Below are 22,125 nucleotides of genomic sequence, written 5' to 3'. Positions count from 1 at the left end.
TGACATTTTCCTTGAGTCTTTATGGTATACTTATTTGGAAGGTCACTAGAAGATATTTGTACAAAAATCGTATACTGACGGTGAATGTAATAAATTTCCTTGTGAACAAACTGACAGTTCTAGATTCTCCACTGAGCTGCAGTGGAACTAATATAATTATGCTTTTAAATTTATGTATTAGAACTAAGATATGCATGCACTTTCATACGAAACGGAGAGATTATCTTGTATGAATTATGATTTAAAAATTGTTAGTGCAATATTTAATAGAAATATTGTCTACGTAGGCTATTATGTATGTGTATTGCTTGTTGAATTGTTTTTATATATTTTTTTAAAAAAAAACTCGGCATCATTGTTGAAACTATTACTCGTAACTTAGTAACCTAGGCATTTCGATTCATTAGAATATTCCAACTAGAAAATACCTGTGACCAATGCAGAATGTAAAGGAAAGAGAGGCTGTTCAAAATGCATCAAATCATATTTCAGTTGTATAAGATTTTATTTGTTAGGTGAAAAAAATATGAAGAGATTCTCTCGAGATATGACAGTTTCGAAAAGGCTTCTGAGCTTTGAGAAGTAACGTCACTCTCATCTTCAGGGATAGGGAGCTAACGTCTCTCTCATCTTCAGGGATGGAAAGCTAACGTCACTCTCATCTTTAGGAATTGAGAGCTAACGCCACTCTCATATTTAGGGATTGAGAGCTAACGTCACTCCCATCTTCAGGGATTGAAAGCTAAAGCCCTCTCATCTTTAGGGATTGAGAGCTAACGCCCTCTAATTCTCAGGGATTGAGCGCTAACGTCACTCCTATCTTCAGGGATGTAAGTGTCAGTTCCGGATAGGCTTTCTAGCTTTTAATGGCTAATGTCACTCTCATCTTCAGGGATTCGAGTGACAGTGATTAGTTTCATTACTGAAGATGAGAATGACGTCAGCTCTCGGAAGCCTACACGAATCTGATCTTTTCGCTAACTCCAGAAAATCTCTGCATCATTTGCAGCCAGGAAAGCTTATTTTAAAAGATTTTAAAGGTTTGCAGATTATCCTAGCTGTGAAATTTGCCGTTTTCTAAGCTTATGGCGTTATGAAGGTTGACACAAATTTCAAATGGGTTCAAACATTTGAGTTGGCGAGTTGTTTAATTCAGGTGGTTTCTGCATTGACAATGCTAAACAAGTGACCCAAACAAAAAGTGAGCTAAATACAGGTAAATCGTTTCATACATTTCGTACCATGTTACCAGTACTTTAATTCCTATTAGTTGTTAATTGCACACACACAAAGAAAACTTGATGTGTACTAAGATACGTATACCAATCGAATGTCAGTTTGCTCACACAGCAACTCATTACAGTAGGTTTGAAGCTTTACAAAATCCTTTGGCTGTTTCTTGAGTGGGCATGTACCTTGGTTGTTGGCTTCGAGTGATTGACGTATACTAGTTGCAAGCTGTTGGCTTATCTGAAGACGGACATGGTGGCGCTGTGCTCAAAGGCTCTCCTCCGGAGTGATGCTATGCTGTTTCCACGCCACATGTCTTCAGTTGATTGCGTCACTCCCGTCATGCCCATAGAACACTGGATCTGAGGAGGAGAGGAGGACCCCGCGTTAGGTGGCGATGACGAACTCAACCCACTGGAATTCAAGGGGGTGCCTGTCCGGTAGAGGCCAGGTGTCAGTGAGAGATGCCTTCTAAAGCGGGTTAAGAAAGCTTACTACCAGAATTTCAAAGGGGCAATGTTTCTAGCGTGCACCTACGCAGCAAATTTCTCATTGTTATGCTCATGTGAATTCTGCACATTGTTTTATGTGAAAAAATATGTCCTCTGAATATTGTTTGAACTGTCTTTCAATTAAGCTATGTTACGAGGAACTAAAAAATATTTTGTGTTCATGGTCAGTTGGAATGTTTGTTTTCAACCGTTCATACAGTTACTATTTCGAGCAAGATATTATTTTGAAATTTTATATTTATCACACATACGTAATTTTGAATTTTTTATTAAATAAATGAAAATAACATAACATCCATATTCTCAGTTTACCTTAGTTAAGCAATTTCATGTATTTGATACAGTTAATAATGGCACAGAGAGCACAATTTGTGGTTTTGGCTTCCATACAAATGTGTACTGTTGACTATAATAAATTTCATTTACATGTTTGATGTCAATGTGTGTGAGCATGCGATAATGTGAGGATTCCTTTAGGAAATATAATTGAATCTAAATTGAATAATTTTGGTTGCATACCTTGCTTGATTCAGAACATATAATTTTATAGGTGCACTTCTAGAAATGGATAATTTTAAATGAGTGTTAGGTTATGATAGAGGCAAGCATATTTCGGGTTATTTGCCATACAAGTCTCAAATCGTGTTAGAAAGCTAAACAATTTATAATGATGAAAACTTTCATTCTTGAAATAAAAACTTATACAGAGTCGCCAGGTTTTCTCATAGTGAATCTGTTGTGCATTGAAAACCCGAAAAATAAAAGCCTTACCATAACCATCTCTGGGAAAAATATTGGGAATGCATATTAATCTACCTACTACCAAAAAGCCAAGAAAATGAGAAGGTTATAGAGCAATGCATCGACTGCAGAGGAGCTATGAAGCTACATTTCAGAGAGATACATTAGTAACACTATCACTAACCAGAAATACAAAAATGTCTACAAGCTATAGTTATGTTAAGGAATGTTCCATTTCTTATTATTATTGTTACATAAAGAAACTATGCTCAAGTAAACCAAGTGAAAGCCTTTAAGGCTTTTAAGGAATGATATAGGGAGTAGCATTCAATTCTAGACCTTGTTCCTCTGCTTGTTTTAGTCCAATGTTTATCGTCTGTGTTATTGTATTAACATGCAAACCATTGTAGGAATCGAGATTATTCATATCATTACAAATAATACAAAACGCTTGTCATCTTTCGGCACGTTATAATTTAGCCCATCTTCTTTCTGAATAGTATATGATTGTATTCAACACTTCAATACATCTTCCACGCAGGAACAATTTGTTTTAAAAAAAAAAGTTCCATCCTTGGAAAGTAGTTCCTTAGCTTGGAGATTACAATTGATTATCTATGCAATTGCATAAATGTGGCCAAATTTTTGATGATATTGCTAATAAAATATTTCAATTTTCGGCTTGAAACGCTGAAGAAAGCGAACCGCACTTTGTTCTACTGCTGTTCAATTGATATTAGGACTCTTGCAATTTTAAGATTTCCTAAATCTTCTTCCGATCATTATGCCTGTAGTGAGAGTCAAATATTATCTCTTTGCGCTAGTTTATAATCGTTCTGTCTTTTGAACGTAAAGTTAATTATTTTTAATCTGTTTTTAAGATTGATTGAAGTGTTGAAGTATTGGGAACAAGAACCTATAATATGTCAAAAGATTAGCATTATAAACATTGTTCACTTATTCCACAAAAATAAAGTAGTGAAACTTATAATTACTTTGTCCGATAAATTAATATACTCCCTTCGCATATTTCTACTAGTGCATTGAATATTACCGGTAGTTAGTAACATGCAAACAATTCATTACACAGTTTTCTCATGTTAAATAGTAATATAAATATGTAATGATGTAACTGGTGTGAAAAACATTTAAAAAGAGAACATGAAATTAACACTTATAATAGCAAATAAAAAACAAAAATAGCTGAATGTAACGTACTTTTAATTTCATACACAGCAATAGTAAAAAAAACGATTTGTCTGCAATTATTACACACCCGATTATATTATCCAAAATGCAGTTACATTTGTTTTTCTGTTAGCAGAATTGACTTTTATTTTGCATGCATTACCAGGTGTAGTTTCTGGTATTCACTCCTGCTCCTACACAGGTTTGAAGTTGCTTGGTCAGTTGCATTATTCCTGCAGAGACGTTAAAAATGGCCGCTCTGCTTTCCTTTGGAACCAAAGAAGAGTAGCATTCAGTGATCATTGTTTTGTAGGCTGAAGATGTGTCATGGGCCGAAATTCATGAAGGCTCTCAGCACAGAACGAGCACAGAAGATTTTATAAGAATATAGATATAACAGCACGTATCATTATCTAGTTTACGTGTAGTTGAGATCACCAAAATTTGTATAACAACAAGTTCCCTGGCAAGGAAATTAACGTCAAATAAATAAAGAATTGAACATTTATTGAATAACAAAATAGAAGGTTAGACCCAGTTGACGAAAAGTAAAGTTCCTGATTAATATTTTGTGGATATTATCATAAATTATAGTGTGCAGAAATCTTCTTTGGTACTGTCCTTCAACCCCACATGATCCCAATATAATACTTGCCTTCCAATAAGTCCAGAGGAAATAAATAACTAACCCTCGATTATACAACAAATACTAAATTCATTATTTAATTTTAGTACTTAGTAAGTCTTTGGAGGGGTCCGGACTCTTTGGACTATCCTCCCTCCTAAATACGCCCTTGGTGAACGCTGTTCTTTGGTGCAATTAGAAAGGGTAGCTGCCATTGTTAACGTCTCAGCAGCAACAATGCAATTTCAAACTTGTGCAGAAGTGAGCGGCAGAAACTACGTCTGATAATGCATGCGAAGAAGCGACAATGCTGCCAACAGAAAACTTATATTCTAACTGTATTGCCGATAATTATTGACTCACCCTCGTATTTGCTTCGCTAGACTCATTTAAGAAGTTGGTCTGCGTTCGTCTTGCGTTCTGTATGCTAGTAAAATCAACCACATTGAACACCAAGCTAGAGTTCTTTATTCGTCGTAATTTCTACAATTATTCGGATGTAGCCTACACTGCGCAAAAATTAGAAGTAGTAAAATGGACAGCACTAACAGTGGATAAGTAACAAAAAAATGTGAGGGATAGTTGTTAATTATTCATACAAATAGAAACGATTTTATCTGCCATCGGTGAGCCATTCTTATCTAGGACCACTAAAATACCAATTATAAAGCTCGAGGTCCAAATCTGCAACACAGCGGAATTAATATTATTATAATGCATCGTGAACAGAGATTTTTTCAAGTCTTTTAGAATTAGTAGCGTATCAATCCCTAGGATTGTATACGGTAGTAAAACATAAGTGTAATTTCTGTGGAAGTGTATTGAATTTCTTTTAAATTTTTGATATACCAATTTAAGAAAACAAATAAAACCTCGCATTTTAGATTTAGGGTGTTAAAATAGTTCTAATAAAACAATTCGGATTTCTACAAATATCACTCTTTTTCACCTCTAATCAAAATGATATCGATATTCCTAATTTGTCTGGCAGAAGTATATCATACATAGCTACATCAATACCTCAATACGTCAATCAATTTTAAAATTATATCATTAATGATTTGATTTGATAATAACATTGTTTTTGAAATATATAAAAAGGATAGATATCTATTCTGGGGATTGTATATGTAGGATACATAATATTTGGTTTGAAACCCTTTGAAGTGCATTAGGACATTAATTGCTTTCAATATCGTCAACAGAATTCAGTTGAAATAATACACATAACCAAGAATTATATTAACCAAATTCAACAAAATATGATTAAAATATTTGTAAGCAATTGTACAATAAATTACTGCGAAACTACTTTTCTCTTTGACAACACGACATTAATGAATAATATTTTTATTTTTAAAATGTTAAAATATATTGATTCAAACTTGCGTTTAAAATAATTTTTTAAATGGCGTTAGGCCTACCATTTCTTCTTCTGTTTTAGAAAGGTTTCGTTTATACGTTGTATGAAATCCACGATTCTGAACAAATATATATAAATTTACAAACCCGTGAGTATTTGTTTGAACTATGAATGAAGAAATAGGAATTTGTAAGTAAAAAATTGTTGAGTGTACACAAATGTACATAATTAGGACCAAAGCTTACATCTGCATATAATGTATTGATTATATGAGTCCCACGAGTTTGACATACCTACTGTTGACGAAAGACGAAAAATTATCTCGTCACAATCTTTATGTGTTCACCCTATCAGTGGCAAGCAGGTCTAATTACGGCTATATTCGACATAAAAGTGGCACTTGCATAAATTGAACTGCTACTAGTCAAGTTATTTAAAATTTCTGATTTGACAAAAATTGTGGATAGCTGAAAATTGGAGAATAGTTACTTTAGACTCTTCTGAACAAATACTACTTGTTCCAAATATCTCATGTCTGTGTCAAACAAATATAGCGGATTCAAATGCCAACTGCATCTGCTATTTTACATATATTGAAATGATACCCCCAAGCTTTGAACAAACGTAATCTGAAAGAGAAATTGTCATAGATTCGCAAAATAATTTTTTTAATACCTTTATTTGTCAAATAACTCTGCACTGTGAATACTATAAAAACAATTTGCAAGTTATAATTAATTATCATTTGGTCGATGCAGACATGAGATTTTTCGAACTTTTAGTATGTTATTCAGGAATAGTATCTAATTTTCAGCTTTACATTAATTTTAAATATTTTATAATTTTTTAGTCTAAATTTACTGTTCCTTCTGCTCCCACTAGCCCTTTTGCATGTTTCATTTTAAAGACTACAACAATAATAATCAATAAATATCACCTTATAGCTTATACTACGTACCGTAATCTACTATCGCTCATAGTTTGATGTTCAAAAGTATCCCCAACCTTCAGCTCCGTCTGGTAGGATTGGCATGTTTAAAACAAAAATGTTTAAAACAATTTCTTTTAAACGTTTAAAACATACATATCTTTTTTTAAAAAATGGGCTTGAAATACTATTACTTATACATGCTTTTTTGGTTTGTTTAACACATCCCTTTAATTTAACGTTTTCAAAACAAACCCTCTTTTCTATTCTTAGTGTGTTTCTCATTTTCCACTAAATTAGGCTAATTGTGAGGGCAAGTATGATTGATCATTTGATGAAATGAACGAAGGGGCGTTGAAGGAACACCCACATCCAAGGAAGGACTCGAACGCGGAACCTTAGGTGGCAAGATCGCGACTTAACCAATCAACATTCTTGACCCCAGACTAAGATGCTCTGTTTTCTGTACAACTTGATGCTCAAATGAAATATGTTTAAGACAACAATGTCTATCTAAATGCAATCACCCGTTGAATTTTGAGTTTGGAACGAGAATTTTGGACAATCCACACTCTTGTTTGATAGATCTCTACAGTATAATAATATTGATCGAAGTAACTAACTAGTGATGGGTTATGGCCGTTCCTTTTCGGGAGTCAGTTCACCGGAGCTCGCTCACCGCAAGGAGTCGTTCACGAGGAGTCGTTCAAAGGAACGATGCAGCTCCTTTTTTTGCGAGCTGGAGCTTGCTCACTGAGAGAGTCGTTCAAAGGAACGACCGACACCACTAGTAGGTTGTTTTTTTTTCGTGCATTGAGCGAAGGGGGAGGAGAGGATTGTTGCTGCAGTTATTCTGAGTGAAAAGGATTAGAGAGAGAGGGAACTTCGCCTACTACTCCACATGAAAAAAAAGAAGAGAACATACACAGCAGGAAGGAAACAATGTACTGGTCAGGGTGCGAAATCATTGAAGACTGATGGGGACGGGGGGAGAAGATCTTAATGTATTTCAACTTATATGTATTTTTTTTGTGTGTTAGGTAAGTTCTGAGTCTTCTTTGTTGGATTCAGGTACGTAGCTAGGGGAGGGGCTCGGGAGACTGAAACCCCCCGAAATCCTACAAATGTGTAACTTAATTAGTGTACTATGGTAATTAATTTTACCCCCCCCCCACACAAGATTAAACACCTTGTATAATAAGTTGTAATATACTGAGAAATACATCTTCATAGCATCTACACCCCCCTATCTTCTCCTTTAGATGGCGGCTGCTGATAAGAGATGAACCCCTTCCCGAAATGAAATTTCTGGCTACGGGTCTGGTTGGATTCGTTGCTTACGTTGCGTCACATGCATTTTCGTACCGTTAGATTAACTGTGACAATTAAACATGGACGTACACAGTATATTTTTTCTGGAGGGAAGCAAACGAGTCATATTTATCCACGTAATAGTGGGACAGTCCTTCAGTGTGAAATTGTCATGCTCCTTTTACACCATTCTAATAATGAACAAGTTACTGCGACTGAAATAAAATAATATGTGTTGAATACAATTGTATTTTGCAAATCATTTTTCAGGGGGTCGTCGCCCCCTTGCCCCTCCAGTTACTGATGTCCATGCATTTGGATAAACGGTCAAACAAACACCCATAAGAGAATGGAGGACACAACGCTAATACTTGGATTGCAAATAATAGCACTTTAATTCACACGCTCTCCCCAGTCCTCCCGGACCCACCTTTTCTTTACGATAGTAGTTGGGGGCGTTCTGCCGATTGAAAGACATTTCAATAAAAAAGAGCACAAAAAAGGAACCCTGTGTGTTTCATCGGAGCTTGTTACCACCTGCGAAGTTCCTTTTACAGTTATTCTCACGCTGCGAAAACATGTCACAGTAAGTGTTAAAAGTGAATAACCAGCCCATCCCCCATTCCCTTGTTGTTCCGCTACTGTATTGTTGTTACAAATAGAGTGGCGCGCATTTCTCTGTGGAAAACCGCCACAACAATAATACAGCAAGCAGAAACAAAACACGGTCGCTCTCGCTCTCTCTCTCTCTCTCTCTCTCTCTCTCTCTCTCTCTCGCAGGTACTTGGGAGTGAACGACTGGGAGCGGGAACTGCCGGAGCGGCTGTCAACACACGCAAAGCTCACGACTCCTAGGAACGGTGAACGACCACAGAGGAACTGCTCGTTCACCCCGAAGGAGCGGGCAGTTCACAGCTCCCAAGAGGGAGTCGTTCAAAAGGAACGACTCGTTCACGAACGACCCATCACTATAACTAACATTCACTGTTTGTAGTTCTACTCAACAGGTGCTTGGAAATTAGGCGCATATTTTTGTTCACTTTAACGTTGAATTTGTAAATTTTGCCCAGGTTGCATGCATTTACAGTAGTCTGGGTTCTTCTTTTAGAGTATGTGAGAGACTTAATTTTCAATAACCTATATGAGTAATTAATAAACTGTTTGATGGCACTATCTGTTGAAAATTTTTAATTATTCCAGATGGCGTTGATGGATATCTGCGAGATTTTCTTTCCAGAGATGGCCAGAAAGGCATAAAATAGAGTTGACCCATCAGAAACGCTGCTTCATTTGAATACAGAATATTATGGCGTTCTCGCGGTGAAATCTTACCTCTAATTCTGAATTCCTTATAATACTTAATGCCCAAAAATGTGAGTAAAATTACATTTTTTGTGTAGTTTTAGGATGTTGTTCATTTCCCAGGTGTCCCGCTTTATCTCATCTTTCGGACGGATGATGGCGTGCAATATGATTACTCCAAACCACATCAACAATAGCGTTATTTCCACAACGAAGTTATATTTAAGAATGTTTACAACATTTCACTCAATGTATACTCAAAAGTTACAAGTTCAACGACACTGAGTCGGTAAGGATTCAAAGGACTAGATTAAGAGGACTAGAGCCTCTCCTGCTAGTATGTAATACCACTCCTGTAGTTAGTATTGACAAACCTTATTGTAACTTTCACTATTAAAAACATACAATTAAATACAGTTCAGTATTCTTTAGTCAAACTGGAAATACCCTAAGATAATTTGGAAACAGTTAAAGTACTCTAACCTGTGGAACATTACGTAGGATCTTCAAAATTTGTGAACAATTCTCAACACAGACAAGGTTCTGGTACTTTCTCATGTTGGTTTTCTTCATTCACACAATTTCGATTTTGGAATAAGCTAGAGCCAGAGTTGGTAGTCATTCTTATACTGCAGTAAACCACGATATTCTTTACTTTAACAAATACTTCACATTTGGCTATTCGCGTATCTTGAAAACCTTGAAAACTCTTCAGGTTCGATACAAATAGCTCTCAAACAAACGAAATGCTCTTTAGATATAGTTTTTAACCTACTTCATTGGAAAAATAGTTAATTCTGTCTGTTGCTAAATGGCGGTATGGCTACAAATGGCGTCCCTTGCAGACTTTACGTTAATACCCTTTCTCTAAAAATAATGACACTTCCCGAATATTCTTTATAAATAGGCTGAAAACAAAGGTATCCAAGAGAATAATGCTAATCTAAAAAATGAGATTTCGAAAATGCTTCCAATTAGCCTACTTTTTCAACAATTTTCTTGTTCTTTCAAATAAGAAAATACATTACATTGAGAGTTTTTCGTTACCGTCGTTTGCTTGTATGTTGCCAATTTGAAGAGGAAGGAAAATAACTTTTGCAACTTTCAATGTTTTTATTAGTTGCTTGTGGGAGTGTGTATTTTATTTTAAATAATAATGATTATAATATATATCATACAAATATGAAAAGTTCATGAATGTCAGTCGCCGTTATTATTAAACAGTTCTTTGAGAATCTTTGTTACATTTGCTGGTTTTCTTCTGTAAACATTTTTGAAGGTAAAAAAAACGAATCAAGCGAACAAGGATTCCTTTGTAGATATTTCAAGAACAAATTGCAATTTTGTTCCTCATGCCACACCTCGAGAAACTGTGAAGTTTACATTTGCCTATACCCAACACCGAAGTCACACTTTCGTATGGAGAGTGTAGGAGAAAAAAAAGAAGATAGAACGCAGGTGTTGAACCTGTGGAAATGTGGCGAAGTTTCACGGGTAAGCAAACACAGAAGAACATTACAGCAACTCTACACGCATTCTATTCCTTTAGTCATCCTCTGTAGCAGGCATGTGTTATTTGCATAGCAGCGTCGTGTTGTGAATACTTCATACAAAACACCTTTAAACTTTTCACGCCATAGCTCTGGCTCGTAGCTGTGAAATTCGTGACTCGACTTGGTTGTTTGGAAGAGATACAGTAGTTCGCAGGTTCATGATATACGACCCACTTAATGCGTGATAATTAAACTACTCTTTCCTTCTTGGGCTTTAGTGCTAACATACGTCGTTCCTTTCTTAGTTAAGAAAACGACCTCGTTACAAGAGGTAGTTGGTTGGCTTTTTATCGGTTGCTCTTTCACCCTGTTCTTATTCGTCAGTTTTGTTGAAAACGTTTCGACACATTTACACGTGGGACTGTCGTATGAAGCAGGGGAGGCCCTTTAGTTTTCTTTTTGAGAAGCAAATTAGTACCCTTCGCTCAATTACTTATCGTTGTCAATGAAACGAGGTGTTAAGGTGTGCTATATATATATATTCAAGGGACGATTGTCCATCCGTTCAACAGAAAACATTTACATTTCTCCGTGGGAAAAGTAGAAAATGAGGCTCCACCTTGCTTGGCAGTCTTCGTCCGCTGGCACGAACAGGGTGCAAAGATCAACTTTGTGAGAATGTGCAAGGGTCTTATGTAACACAGTAGTTTCACACGCATTCTGAGCTACACAGCCGGAACATGTTATACGAAGATACATTCACTTTAACAAGGCATACCTTTGTATGACCATGCTACTCTTGTTCCGTGTTCTCTTGGCGACCCTTCAGTATGAAGGGGTGATCCGAATGTACGCGTATACCATAAAGATGAATGGACCAAAAGAGAGTCCAATACGTTGAGGTTAAATACTGGAAAAATTAAGTTCCGGACAACAAGGAAGCAACCCTACCACTGATACTTGACGCTCTAGATTAACCACCCGTACACCCTAAATGAAATAATCCAAGGAAATACAAGAAAATGTTCATAAAAAGCAAAGAACAATAACAAAATGATGGAGAGAACACATAAAGAAACTATTGGGAATTGAGGGTAATGCGAAAAGTTAAAGAAGAAAAAAGAGAAGCAATTCAATCTCACACAGAGAGGAAAATACCTTGCTGCGATGGTTTATACACATTAATCCACACTTATAAAGCGCTGCATGTAAAAAGAACAACATTTAGGTATAATTGGTATACGAACAAATGAACCAAACTCAGAAGACATAACAAGAAAATGAAAAGAGCATGCAGAATTTAAAACCAATAACTAACCAGTATCGATAGTAAGCGAAGTTGAAGTAGGAGAATACAAAAAGCCAAAGGAAGTACAAATACACTCATCGGAAATCAATAGAATTGTCAGACAGAACAAAATTAAGCGTCCTTGATACAAATGTTAACTCGATTTTGCTCTATTCCTGTGAAACATGACGAATAACAGAGAAAAAAATAATTGAATTACAAACCTTGGTAAACAAATGCCTGAGAACTGTTGGAAAAGATGGCGAAAGTAGTAAGACAGATAATGAAACTTTATGGAAGGTAATAGAACAAGAAAATTATAGAACACGCACATCATGCATAAATGTAAATTTTATGTAGAATGAGTAAGGGGAGGTGGTGTAAGTGTAAGCTGGAGTGAGGCTTGTCTCATCAAAACTAAAACTTGCCCACCAAAAATCATACTGATTCATTGAAATTCAAGCTTGCCCACCTGAACCATAGCCGATTAGTGAAACTCAGTGAGCTACCACTAACGCTGGTTCAATGAAACGCAGGTAGATTGTCTGAACTCCAGAGTTGTTCATCAAAACTGGCAAACGGGAACCAGACAGACCCTGCGAATATCAGGCTGATCCCATGAGAATCAGACAAGACCCCCGCAACTGTAGTCGGTCGAGAGCAATTCAAATTAATAAGTGAACCTTGGTGTATTCTGTCGCAACTGATTCGGTTCAAATAAATCTGAGGACGGTAGACCAGGATAAAATAATTATTCTTGGGCTTTCTACTCCACAATTGGTTATCTTAGATTTGTAACTGTCTGGATTGGCAATAAGAATATTTTGAAGACAGTAGTAGCCTTTACATTAGTAATTGGCCGGAGGAAATGAAGGTTGGCTAGGCGAAATGGACGTGCTTTGATCTGTAACAATGAAATAGTATTGCTCTAGTTTGTGATCCTAGTTTCATATGTTTTAAATTACACACACACATATATAATATGTAATTAAATAGAATATTTAAATAGAAGGAAATGTTATCTTTATGATGAAAAGAGCATTTCTTGTAAAACAAGTAAAGCTGGAAACCAACATTCAACCCATCATAGGCCTCGTTAGTGGACGCATTACCCAATAATCCATAACAATGTATCATAGGTAAGACAAAAGTGCATATAGCATGCCCTCTCCCCAGTAACTCAAGGGTTGGTAACGACGCTAATTAAAACTATGGCAGTGCTCGAAGAAAGGGGGTGGGGTGAAAGCACCCCCTCGGTTCTCCTATAGTCATTACGTTATTAAACGCACGAGTAACCAATTAAAGCTTGACCAAACATCCCCCATTTAACAAATATCATTTCCAGTCCGGTACCATGGCAGAAATGTGGCTCTTTCTGTAGAGGCGGCATGTCCAACACGCTCCGAACACTTTCGCCTCTTACCTATTGGTATTTTTCGGTGTCTCGTTGGCCTGAGACGTCTGAACCAGAGAACCATTCCAGAATCCGCACCGAACATGAAATCGAAGTAAATATAGAAAAACCGGCCGTAGGCCGGGAGCGTACAAACAAAAGGCTGCGTGCGCTTTTGGTTAAACATGTATACCACGAGCGCACAAAATCCATGGCAATGTTGCCACGTTGTGCCAACTGTTTTTGCCTTTCACGGGACCCCGGCTGGGTCCTTATAAGTTGACATATTATGTATCATATATTATGTGAATGTATATATTCATAACACCCTATTCCATTTAAATAACCTCACTATCTCATAAAGAATTTGGCCTCGTTAGACGGTCAATGTATCGCTGCAGAAGGAGGGAGACCCCAGCAGATCCCAGAGACATAGTCGAAGCTAACCTAACCTAACCTAGTCATTACACAATCATAGATGTGGCAACGCAGCATTGGATGTTGTGCGCTCGTGGCACCTTTCATATACCACAAGCGCACACTTTCACATTTTTGTGCGCTAGTGGACTACATCCTCTTGGCTTTAGCATATGCGCCATTAAAATTATTTTATTCAGTGTTCTATGTAAACCTTTATTAATGTTCGGAAAATTATTTTCTGTAAGTATCTGAATTAAACATACTTTGTGATTAAAGTAACTGATTTACAACTACTGTATTTTAAATAAGGCTTAACTTGAGCATGTTTGATCTGAAATTGAAGAGGTGTTTTTCCACTAACGTCAATCTAAAATTAAAATGAATTTTCATTGAATTATATTACATATATTAATGCTTACCGGCAATTTAGGACTTTAGAAAAGCAGGAAATAATTTCCTTAGGTGGCCGCTCTCGGTGGCGAAGGGGTCAGCGAAGAGCGGAATACTCTGTACCGTATATCTCTGGAGGAAGCGAACGAAAACAAGTCTCTGCGCAAGTAGTGACGCGAGACGGCTCCACAAATGAACACGTGAGAGGGAATGGGATTGCGTGGAGGGGGAAGCGACTGCAATTATCTTCCTTCGCAGCAGCGTGAACTGCTTCGCTCTGACACAGATCCCACGTTAAGGTATTTCTGAACGTTCTTGTTCCTTCATCCATTTCATCATTCATCTTCATCGTCGCGATTAACCCAACATGTGGGAATTTGACGTGAACTGAACTAGGTTATCTCCAACTGTTTGTGGTATATATCACCTACTTCCTGTTTTGCATGTTTTTACTGAATATCCCTATGTATTACTAATTGGGTATAAAATTATAAAACAAGTCTTTGAGCAGGGCCAACCGTTCGAAAGCTAACCTCACTCTTACCTTCAGGCAGAAACTCACCTGGTTGCAAACTGGAGAGAAGTTTGCATCGAGATTGCAATTGTTGAACTGCAGGACCTGAAACTAATTTGAACGATCTCCGTTAACTCTTACTTACTCCTCTCTTTCGAGAAGAACCTTACCGAGTGAGTTGAGGCCGTAGTGCGTCTGATAAACTGTGGAACCGTTCGATGACATGGCGGACGTGATAGGTAGTCCCGAGTTCAGACCAGACGACAACGTGGTGCTTTGGTTTAGCTGGCCAATGGACTGGCCGAAACCACCCATGGTTACACTGCCTTGGCTCAACTGCCCCAAACCTGCAAGAAAGGTGGTAGAAGTAAGCTCTCATGACAAGGCACGTATCTAGAAATATATTTCGGAAGGAGGGTTTCTAAACAAGTGTCTCAGAAATAATAATAATAATAATAATGAAATTAATTAAATCATATTAACATTAATTGAAACATTACATTAATCAATATTGTATTGTTATTATTACAATAATAGGTAAAAAATATGGTATAAGAATAGATATATGTTTACGTGTAGTTAAGATCGTCAAAATTTGAATGAATAGAAGTGCCTTGGTATGGAAATTAATGTCAAATAGATAAATAATAGAACATTTATTGAATAACAAAAAAAATATGTTAGATCCAGTTGAAGAAAAGTAAAGTTCCTGATTATTATTTTATGTACACATTATCAAAAGTTGCAGTGTTCATAAATCGTCTTTGTTACTGTCCTTAGAAGCCCTATAATCCCAATAAAATCCTTGCATTCCAATAACTTCAGAGGAAATAAATAATCATCGATTATACAACAAATGTTAAACAACTATTAAAACCATTAAGCCTTGTTTCCATGATAACCAAAAACCCAATAGGCTGAGCAAGGCAAAATTCATTTTATTTTAAAACATAAACTAAACTTTACGTTTCAACCTTCTAGCAAGGTCTTCTTCAGACTCTGTACCAAATACAAATGAAATAAGGTAGGCTACAAAACAGGAAGATACAAGAATATTACAAGAACACAAGAATATTAGAAAGTTGTTTATCTGGAACATTCCTTTCCAGGTGTTCCACCAGGTTCCTGTTTTGTACTTTATTTCATTTGTATTTGTTACACAGTCTGAAGAAGACCTTGCTAGAAGGTTGAAACATAAACTTTAGTTTATGTTTTAAAATAAAATAAATTTTGCCTTGCTCAGCATATTGGATTTTTGGTAAACAAGTATATTCTAAATATTTAATTTTAGTAGCTACTTGATAGTCTTTCTGGGGAACTCCGGACCCCCTCGACTCCCCTGAATTCGCAATTTCTCATGACATAATCTGTAATGATTAAAGATTATATAAGTTTAAAAGATTCTTAAAGGTTCGCAAATGTTGAAACTGGCAATGGGCCTCCCTCAGTACTTTTCAAATGGGTTAGTCAGGCATGAATTCATATATGTGAAGACCCAGAACTAACAACAACCTGTCTACCCCATAAACAAGTCCAATTATAACTCATAGATCAAGTTATACAGGTGCTTAGTTATATTTTTATTACATTTCAAATATCTCATGTTTTTCAACATGTAGCCCTTTTTGTAATTATTTTATCTTTTAAATTAAATTCTCCCATTTTATACTTTATTTTGTTCCCTCTTGCTTTTTCCTTTGATGTGTTTTCGTCTTCTTTTCTCAGTCTCTATTCTTCCTTTCTTCATGCATCATTGATCTTATTCATGTTTTTGTTACTGGTATATCACTTCACCTCTGTCCCCAGTTCTACAACTTCTATCTCTTTCTCTTTTGCTTGTGTTTCCATTATACTAAATTCTCCTATTGTTCTATATTTCTCATTTTTTTGGTATGGTTTTATAGACGATGATCCTTCTTTTTGTTGTATATTTTAAAGGTTCTGTCACTGGAGGAAAATATACTAAATTAATTAGCCTAATGTACACTAGCGAATAAGAGTAGGGGACGGCAGGTCAAATGGGGACGTTGGGTTTCTAGCTGATTAGTGCTGTTATCTGGGGATCCAACGCGCTACTACCATTCCTGACCGTCTATATGCCAGTTTGAGTCGTGGACGAGGTAGCCCGACATTCTTTTTTCTACTACGTTTTCAAGTTTTCGTGAAAAAAGTTTTCGATTTTGTCTCTACACTCTATTGGGTCTTATCAAGTCACCTTTGAACATTCAAATTTGGTAAGTACAACATTGACTCTTTTAGTTTGAAGTTAGATTTTGACATTACTGCATGATAGGTCACCTTACATATGTGTGAAGAGACGCCATGTTTTCTAGCGTCCGTCACTGTCTGATAAAACGGGAACGTTGAGGGTAGCCGAAAACGGGGTCGTCCACCGACCAATATTGAAATATGTTTTTACCTACTAGGTCTATACTTTAATTCTCAGACAAATCTGTGTTATCATGTTGTTTATTAAGTGTTTAAATTGAGCATAAGTAAGAGATTATTTGTTAGTGTAGATGTTTAAAAAAACATAAATCACAAAAATACTTCCTGTCTTATAATGTTAATATATTTGTCATGGTTATCTTGACTATTGTTCTTTCAAAAAAGTTTTTGTAACCAAATTTTGCATTAGACCTCGAATTTACAATGTTTCATATGAACCCAATTTTACCTAACCGGTTGACCAAAACGAGGACATTGCATATTTTCCAGAAAAATGTTTTCCCTGCCTCCCCTAAGGTATTTTTTACATAAACAACTTTGTTTCCTGATAGTCTAGGACCAACGCAGAAAAGAAAAGTATTGCAACTTGTTCTTCCCATTGATAACTTTGCTTTCGGTAGGCCAAAATATGTTAGTGTCTCCATTTTAGACGACTCTCCTCTACAGGTGATAACATAGAATTTTTAAAATGTATTTACCCATTCAGAGTTGGACCTGTTCTAGCCCCTCCCTTATATACAGTCATGGTACCTGTAATAAAATGTTGGTAGCTAAATTAACTGTTAGTAGCAAATCCAGTGCCCGTATCGACATCCTTTCATTGTAATTTTACATAAAGCACAGTTTGCAGCTTCGGTTTACCAAGCATTCCATGACATGGTGGTAACTCGCATCTCATTTGCTTTAAAGGCTATAAATTATGAAAGCACTGCGAATACGTTATTACAGCAGCTGATAATGTGATCATAAATGTTAAACGAACATTCATTTGTGCATTTCCGGAGGCTACAAATCAAGTGATGCGAGAGAAAAGAACCGTCGTCCGCTCGAGTGAGGAAGAGAGACGTCATAACAAATTGATGAAGCACTCTGAGCGAGAATTCATGTTAATACCTGCCTGATTCTTTATGGCATGCCTTGCACGTGCATAATCAATCGATAACGAATTGCACGTGGTGCGTAACTAATGCACTGATTCCGAAGTTTAAAAATCAATTTTGCAACGCATTACTCCATTATCAATGCATTAACTTTGAACGTTTGTTTTCATATCCTGGGGGTAATTGACGGTGGCAGATTTACAGTTATTAGGTGCCTTTTCCGTCGTGTATAGTGATACACTGCTCGCCTGTTTGTTAAACGGTAGAAATCAATAGTTACAATTTTACATTGAATCAACAGACCAATATAATTATTCTTTATACAAGATTAAAAGTCACGATGTGGCTATTGGAGAAATCAATTTTTTATAAATATATTGTTATGAGAGATATGAGTCACATAATTTCAAATAACTGTACAATTAACAATGACATTGGATACTAATATATCTCCAATATTCCATCTTCATGCAAAGCTTCATTTGTTTTCACTACTACAACATCACTGCTACACTGAAAAAGCAACACTAACTAACACACAAACAATACAATTAAAGAAACTATATACTCTGATTGGAGGGTCTTCACTAAATACTAAAAATGTATTTTTTACAACGTTCACTAAGGGGAGAAAAGTTATGTGATATTCTTCACTTCTGAGATTGGTGATAATTTTAAATCTGAAGTCCCTGAACGCATTATTCCAAAGTGTTGTCTTGCAATGGTGGGAACTAAGAGTATTAATCGATGTCATAGAACACTATAGATATAGAAATAATAGAAGGTCCTTGTGACACAAATAACAGAAATGTGACGTTCTTGTAAACATAAGTAATATGATAAGCTTGTTCTGTTGCTATCATTTAAGTCACACTGAATCAATTACAGAAAATATTATTAGTATTAGTATAATTTTTAATTGGGCAGTGTAAAGATTATAAACAGTTGTAAAATTGCATTTTTTGACTTGGGTGTTTTCTTCCCAAACAGCCTAGAATTTTGAATCACGATATCCGAATACCATTGCATTACAATATTTCTATGCTACAACATATAGAATCTAACAAAAATTGTAGAACATCACATCTTAGAATCAGCAAAAAAGTAGTTTTAAGGTAGAGTAATATCAAATGAAGTTGGTAAAATTTGTAGAACAAAGCTAGTAGTTTAAGTGAACTTTATATATTTTTTAATTTACTATGTGACAGTTACATAACTTTGAGATTTATTTCAATCTAACATTTAGAAACTCCATAAACATGCTGCTTGTTGAAGCCTTTGCCTTGAGGTAAAATAATTTAACAGTCGCATACCAATGCTCTGCTACACCCAATTAATAAAAGGTGGTGGGTGATCGTCGAGTGTCCCAAGAGAATTATTATGCTTTCCATAACGAAAGTGTCATATGTGTGCATTGCAAATCCAAGGTGTTTATTATCATTATGTAAAAGCTAAAACTAAGCGTTCACATTTGAACATGTTGTGAAGATGCACGCAGTAAAGAAAATTCATCAGTTGAAACAAAAAATGCATGTGCAAGTGCATCATCGAGAAAGATGCAGGAAGGTGCAAAAAAAATACAAAAAAAGAACAAGTGACGAAATAAAGTACAGCTCGACATAGAAAAAAAATACTCACTTGCACCATATGACATACTTCGGCGTTATACTGCACAAAAAGTTATGAATAGGGCAGAAAAACACTAATGCATCAATCAATCAATGCGTTTCTGGTGCAAAATGAATTTAGCTTTCTGTGTGCGTATGAGGGTTTGTGGAAGTAGGATTCCATACTTTCACAATCGCGGTCATTTGTGGAGGTAATGTTATCAGTACACTATGAGTTCCTACAAAATGTGATGTAACAACCTAATTGACCTAATCGAGTTCTAAAGGCCTTCATACTTCGTGTGGTTTGACAGCCAAGTGGTGTAATAAGACACCAAAGATGGTGCTAAACAACGTCAATTCCACATTAACACCAAAATGAGTGTCATCTTGCCACCACTTCTGGTGCATTATTTTTTACAGTGTACTACGCTCCTGCGGCATAAGCTTAAGAACAAAAAAAACTGTTTTGGGGCCTGTCTGTGGTCTCTCTCCCCACATTTGGTATGCGACCGTTGGATACAAAGAGATAACTATTAAATAGCGAGATAAAGCAAGGACAGAAGTTGTGTATCAAAATAAAAGTTACCGAAGGCATTCTGACCTGGTGTCATTCCGGTGACACCCCAGCGGCTATCCGCCGTGCCGAACATCCCGGAGGAACACAGCCCATCGGACATGGTACCAAACGGCGGTAGACCATGCGATGGCAGAAGGGCACCAGGCGTTCGGAACACGTTCGTCGTCTTCTTCCGCTTCTTCCATTTCGCTCGGCGATTTTGAAACCACACCTGAAAGGCAGAAGGAAATAAGTACATTAAAACCTTTTTCTTTGAATTTAAAGTACATTTATTTACTTGTGCTTTGTGGTGTTCCAGTGTTATATATACAATTCACATCGGAATTTTTTTTTTCATACCATATACTTTATATCGGGTAGCTTTGCCTTGACCATACTCAGCACTAGAGGGGATTGGCCTCACCGGATAGAAATTCGCATTCATCATGTCAAATTAGAAAAAAAATATAAAAAATCATAGTATGGTAGTCGATAATTCAGTAAATTAATATTCTGGCGAGAAAACCACAAAATGAAGTTATCTAGAACAAAGATAGCGTAAAATGCACAAACTGATCAAAACTTAATTTTCATGTTCTATTACCTAATAATAGTACCATAAGTTTTAAAAATTTCAAAAATGGTATTTTTACCTGAGATGTTAAATGTTTCATGAGTTCACGACTAAAAATTTCCCTGTAACATTGAACATTTTTGTTGAACGAGTTGTGTAAACATCAATAACATAATGTAATAATCATGCACTTCAGTATGTTACAGTCTCTCAGAATCATAGGCATGCACACACCCTCTGATTTAAAAGAAAGGGGAGATAGAAGCCTCGATCTAAGTCCAGTCAGGGAGACACCACCACATTCCATTTCAATGTTTTACAAATTGTATGCGTAGGTCCGGATCTCATTCCTTTGTAGATTTACTGGGATTTTAAATACATGCCATACCTATGATGCGAAAATCGAACTCATAATTACACCAAGTAAAGGAAAGCCGAATCTCAACGAAATTCACGACTTTTCTTAAACTAAAACTTTCATTACACACAAGCCTACGAATTGAATGCAGATATATTTATAAATATTGCATAGCATATGAATACTGTTGGTCTAACATTAGAATGAAGTTTGGCTGTTACGAAAATATCCTATCCTGCTAGGCTTCGTTCAGTTGGTACCAGAGTTGAATATTATAACTAACTGGAGGGGGGAGAGGTCAATGGTCTTTATTGCCTCCTTTGCTCTTGCCCACGCTATGCTAAGGATATAACTGAAACACAAAATTAACTCCTTACCTGGTTTGAATATTAATATGTTAGTGCTTATGGTAATTAACGGATATTAAAACATCCTTTTGCAGCGTAGTCATAGTGTTAGAAACATGGTGGATATTAATTGTTACATGTGCAGCAACAATGTAGTTCAGGGGCACTCTCCATAAAAGTGTACAGCAGAAGGGTGCTGTAAAATTTTTAACTTTTCGTGTTTTAAGTCCACTTAATGCATAGATAGAGTAATCGCGACTGAATCTACAGTTTAACCTGCGTTCCGAACAATTATGTGACGCCGTCGAGTATCAAACCAGGGACACCTTGATTACTAGGCGATGACCACCAATAATCATTTTCAGGAAGTGGGAATGGGCTTTCATATTGAAAATGTGTGAAAGTGCGTGTTTACGTGTTGAAAAAGGATAATTTTTCAAAAATTTCTTCAGATTTACATTAATTTATTTTCTTATTTCAGTCCTATCCCGCTCGGGCCAGTGGGAGGGGAGTTTAGATATGAAAGTCATTCCCTTGTCCTTCGCGTTGACACATCAGGCTACAAGTGTGGAAAATGGGTTATAGAAAAATAAGTACAAGAATAAATTGTGTCTGAAAGCTTTTCATAAATGAACAACATCTAATACAGGTAA

General features: G+C 36.2%; 1 protein-coding gene across 4 annotated transcripts in view; it reads right to left on the bottom strand.

Annotated features, from left to right (window-relative positions):
- Positions 1-340: 340 nt before the first annotated feature.
- Positions 341-22,125, bottom strand: part of LOC145994729 (homeobox protein orthopedia-like) — a 131,858-nt gene continuing 110,073 nt past the window's right edge. For 2 of the 4 annotated variants that reach the window (XM_083130935.1, XM_083130933.1), the window contains exons 3-5: positions 20,224-20,425; positions 14,869-15,045; positions 341-1,663 (exon numbers count right to left, since the gene is read on the bottom strand). In XM_083130935.1, coding sequence (XP_082987061.1) covers positions 1,467-1,663; positions 14,869-15,045; positions 20,224-20,425 — 576 coding nt within the window. In that variant the 3' untranslated portion in view covers positions 341-1,466. The remainder of the gene's footprint in view (positions 1,664-14,868; positions 15,046-20,223; positions 20,426-22,125) is intronic. The other 2 variants (XM_083130936.1, XM_083130934.1) reach the window with 2 other exon arrangements.

The sequence above is a fragment of the Lepisma saccharinum genome, chromosome 11 (genome assembly GCF_977018435.1).
Source record: "Lepisma saccharinum chromosome 11, izLepSacc3.1, whole genome shotgun sequence".
In the NCBI taxonomy this organism is placed as follows: domain Eukaryota; kingdom Metazoa; phylum Arthropoda; class Insecta; order Zygentoma; family Lepismatidae; genus Lepisma; species Lepisma saccharinum.
Note: the sequence above shows the minus strand (reverse complement) of the source record. Positions and strands in the feature narration are given on the sequence as shown.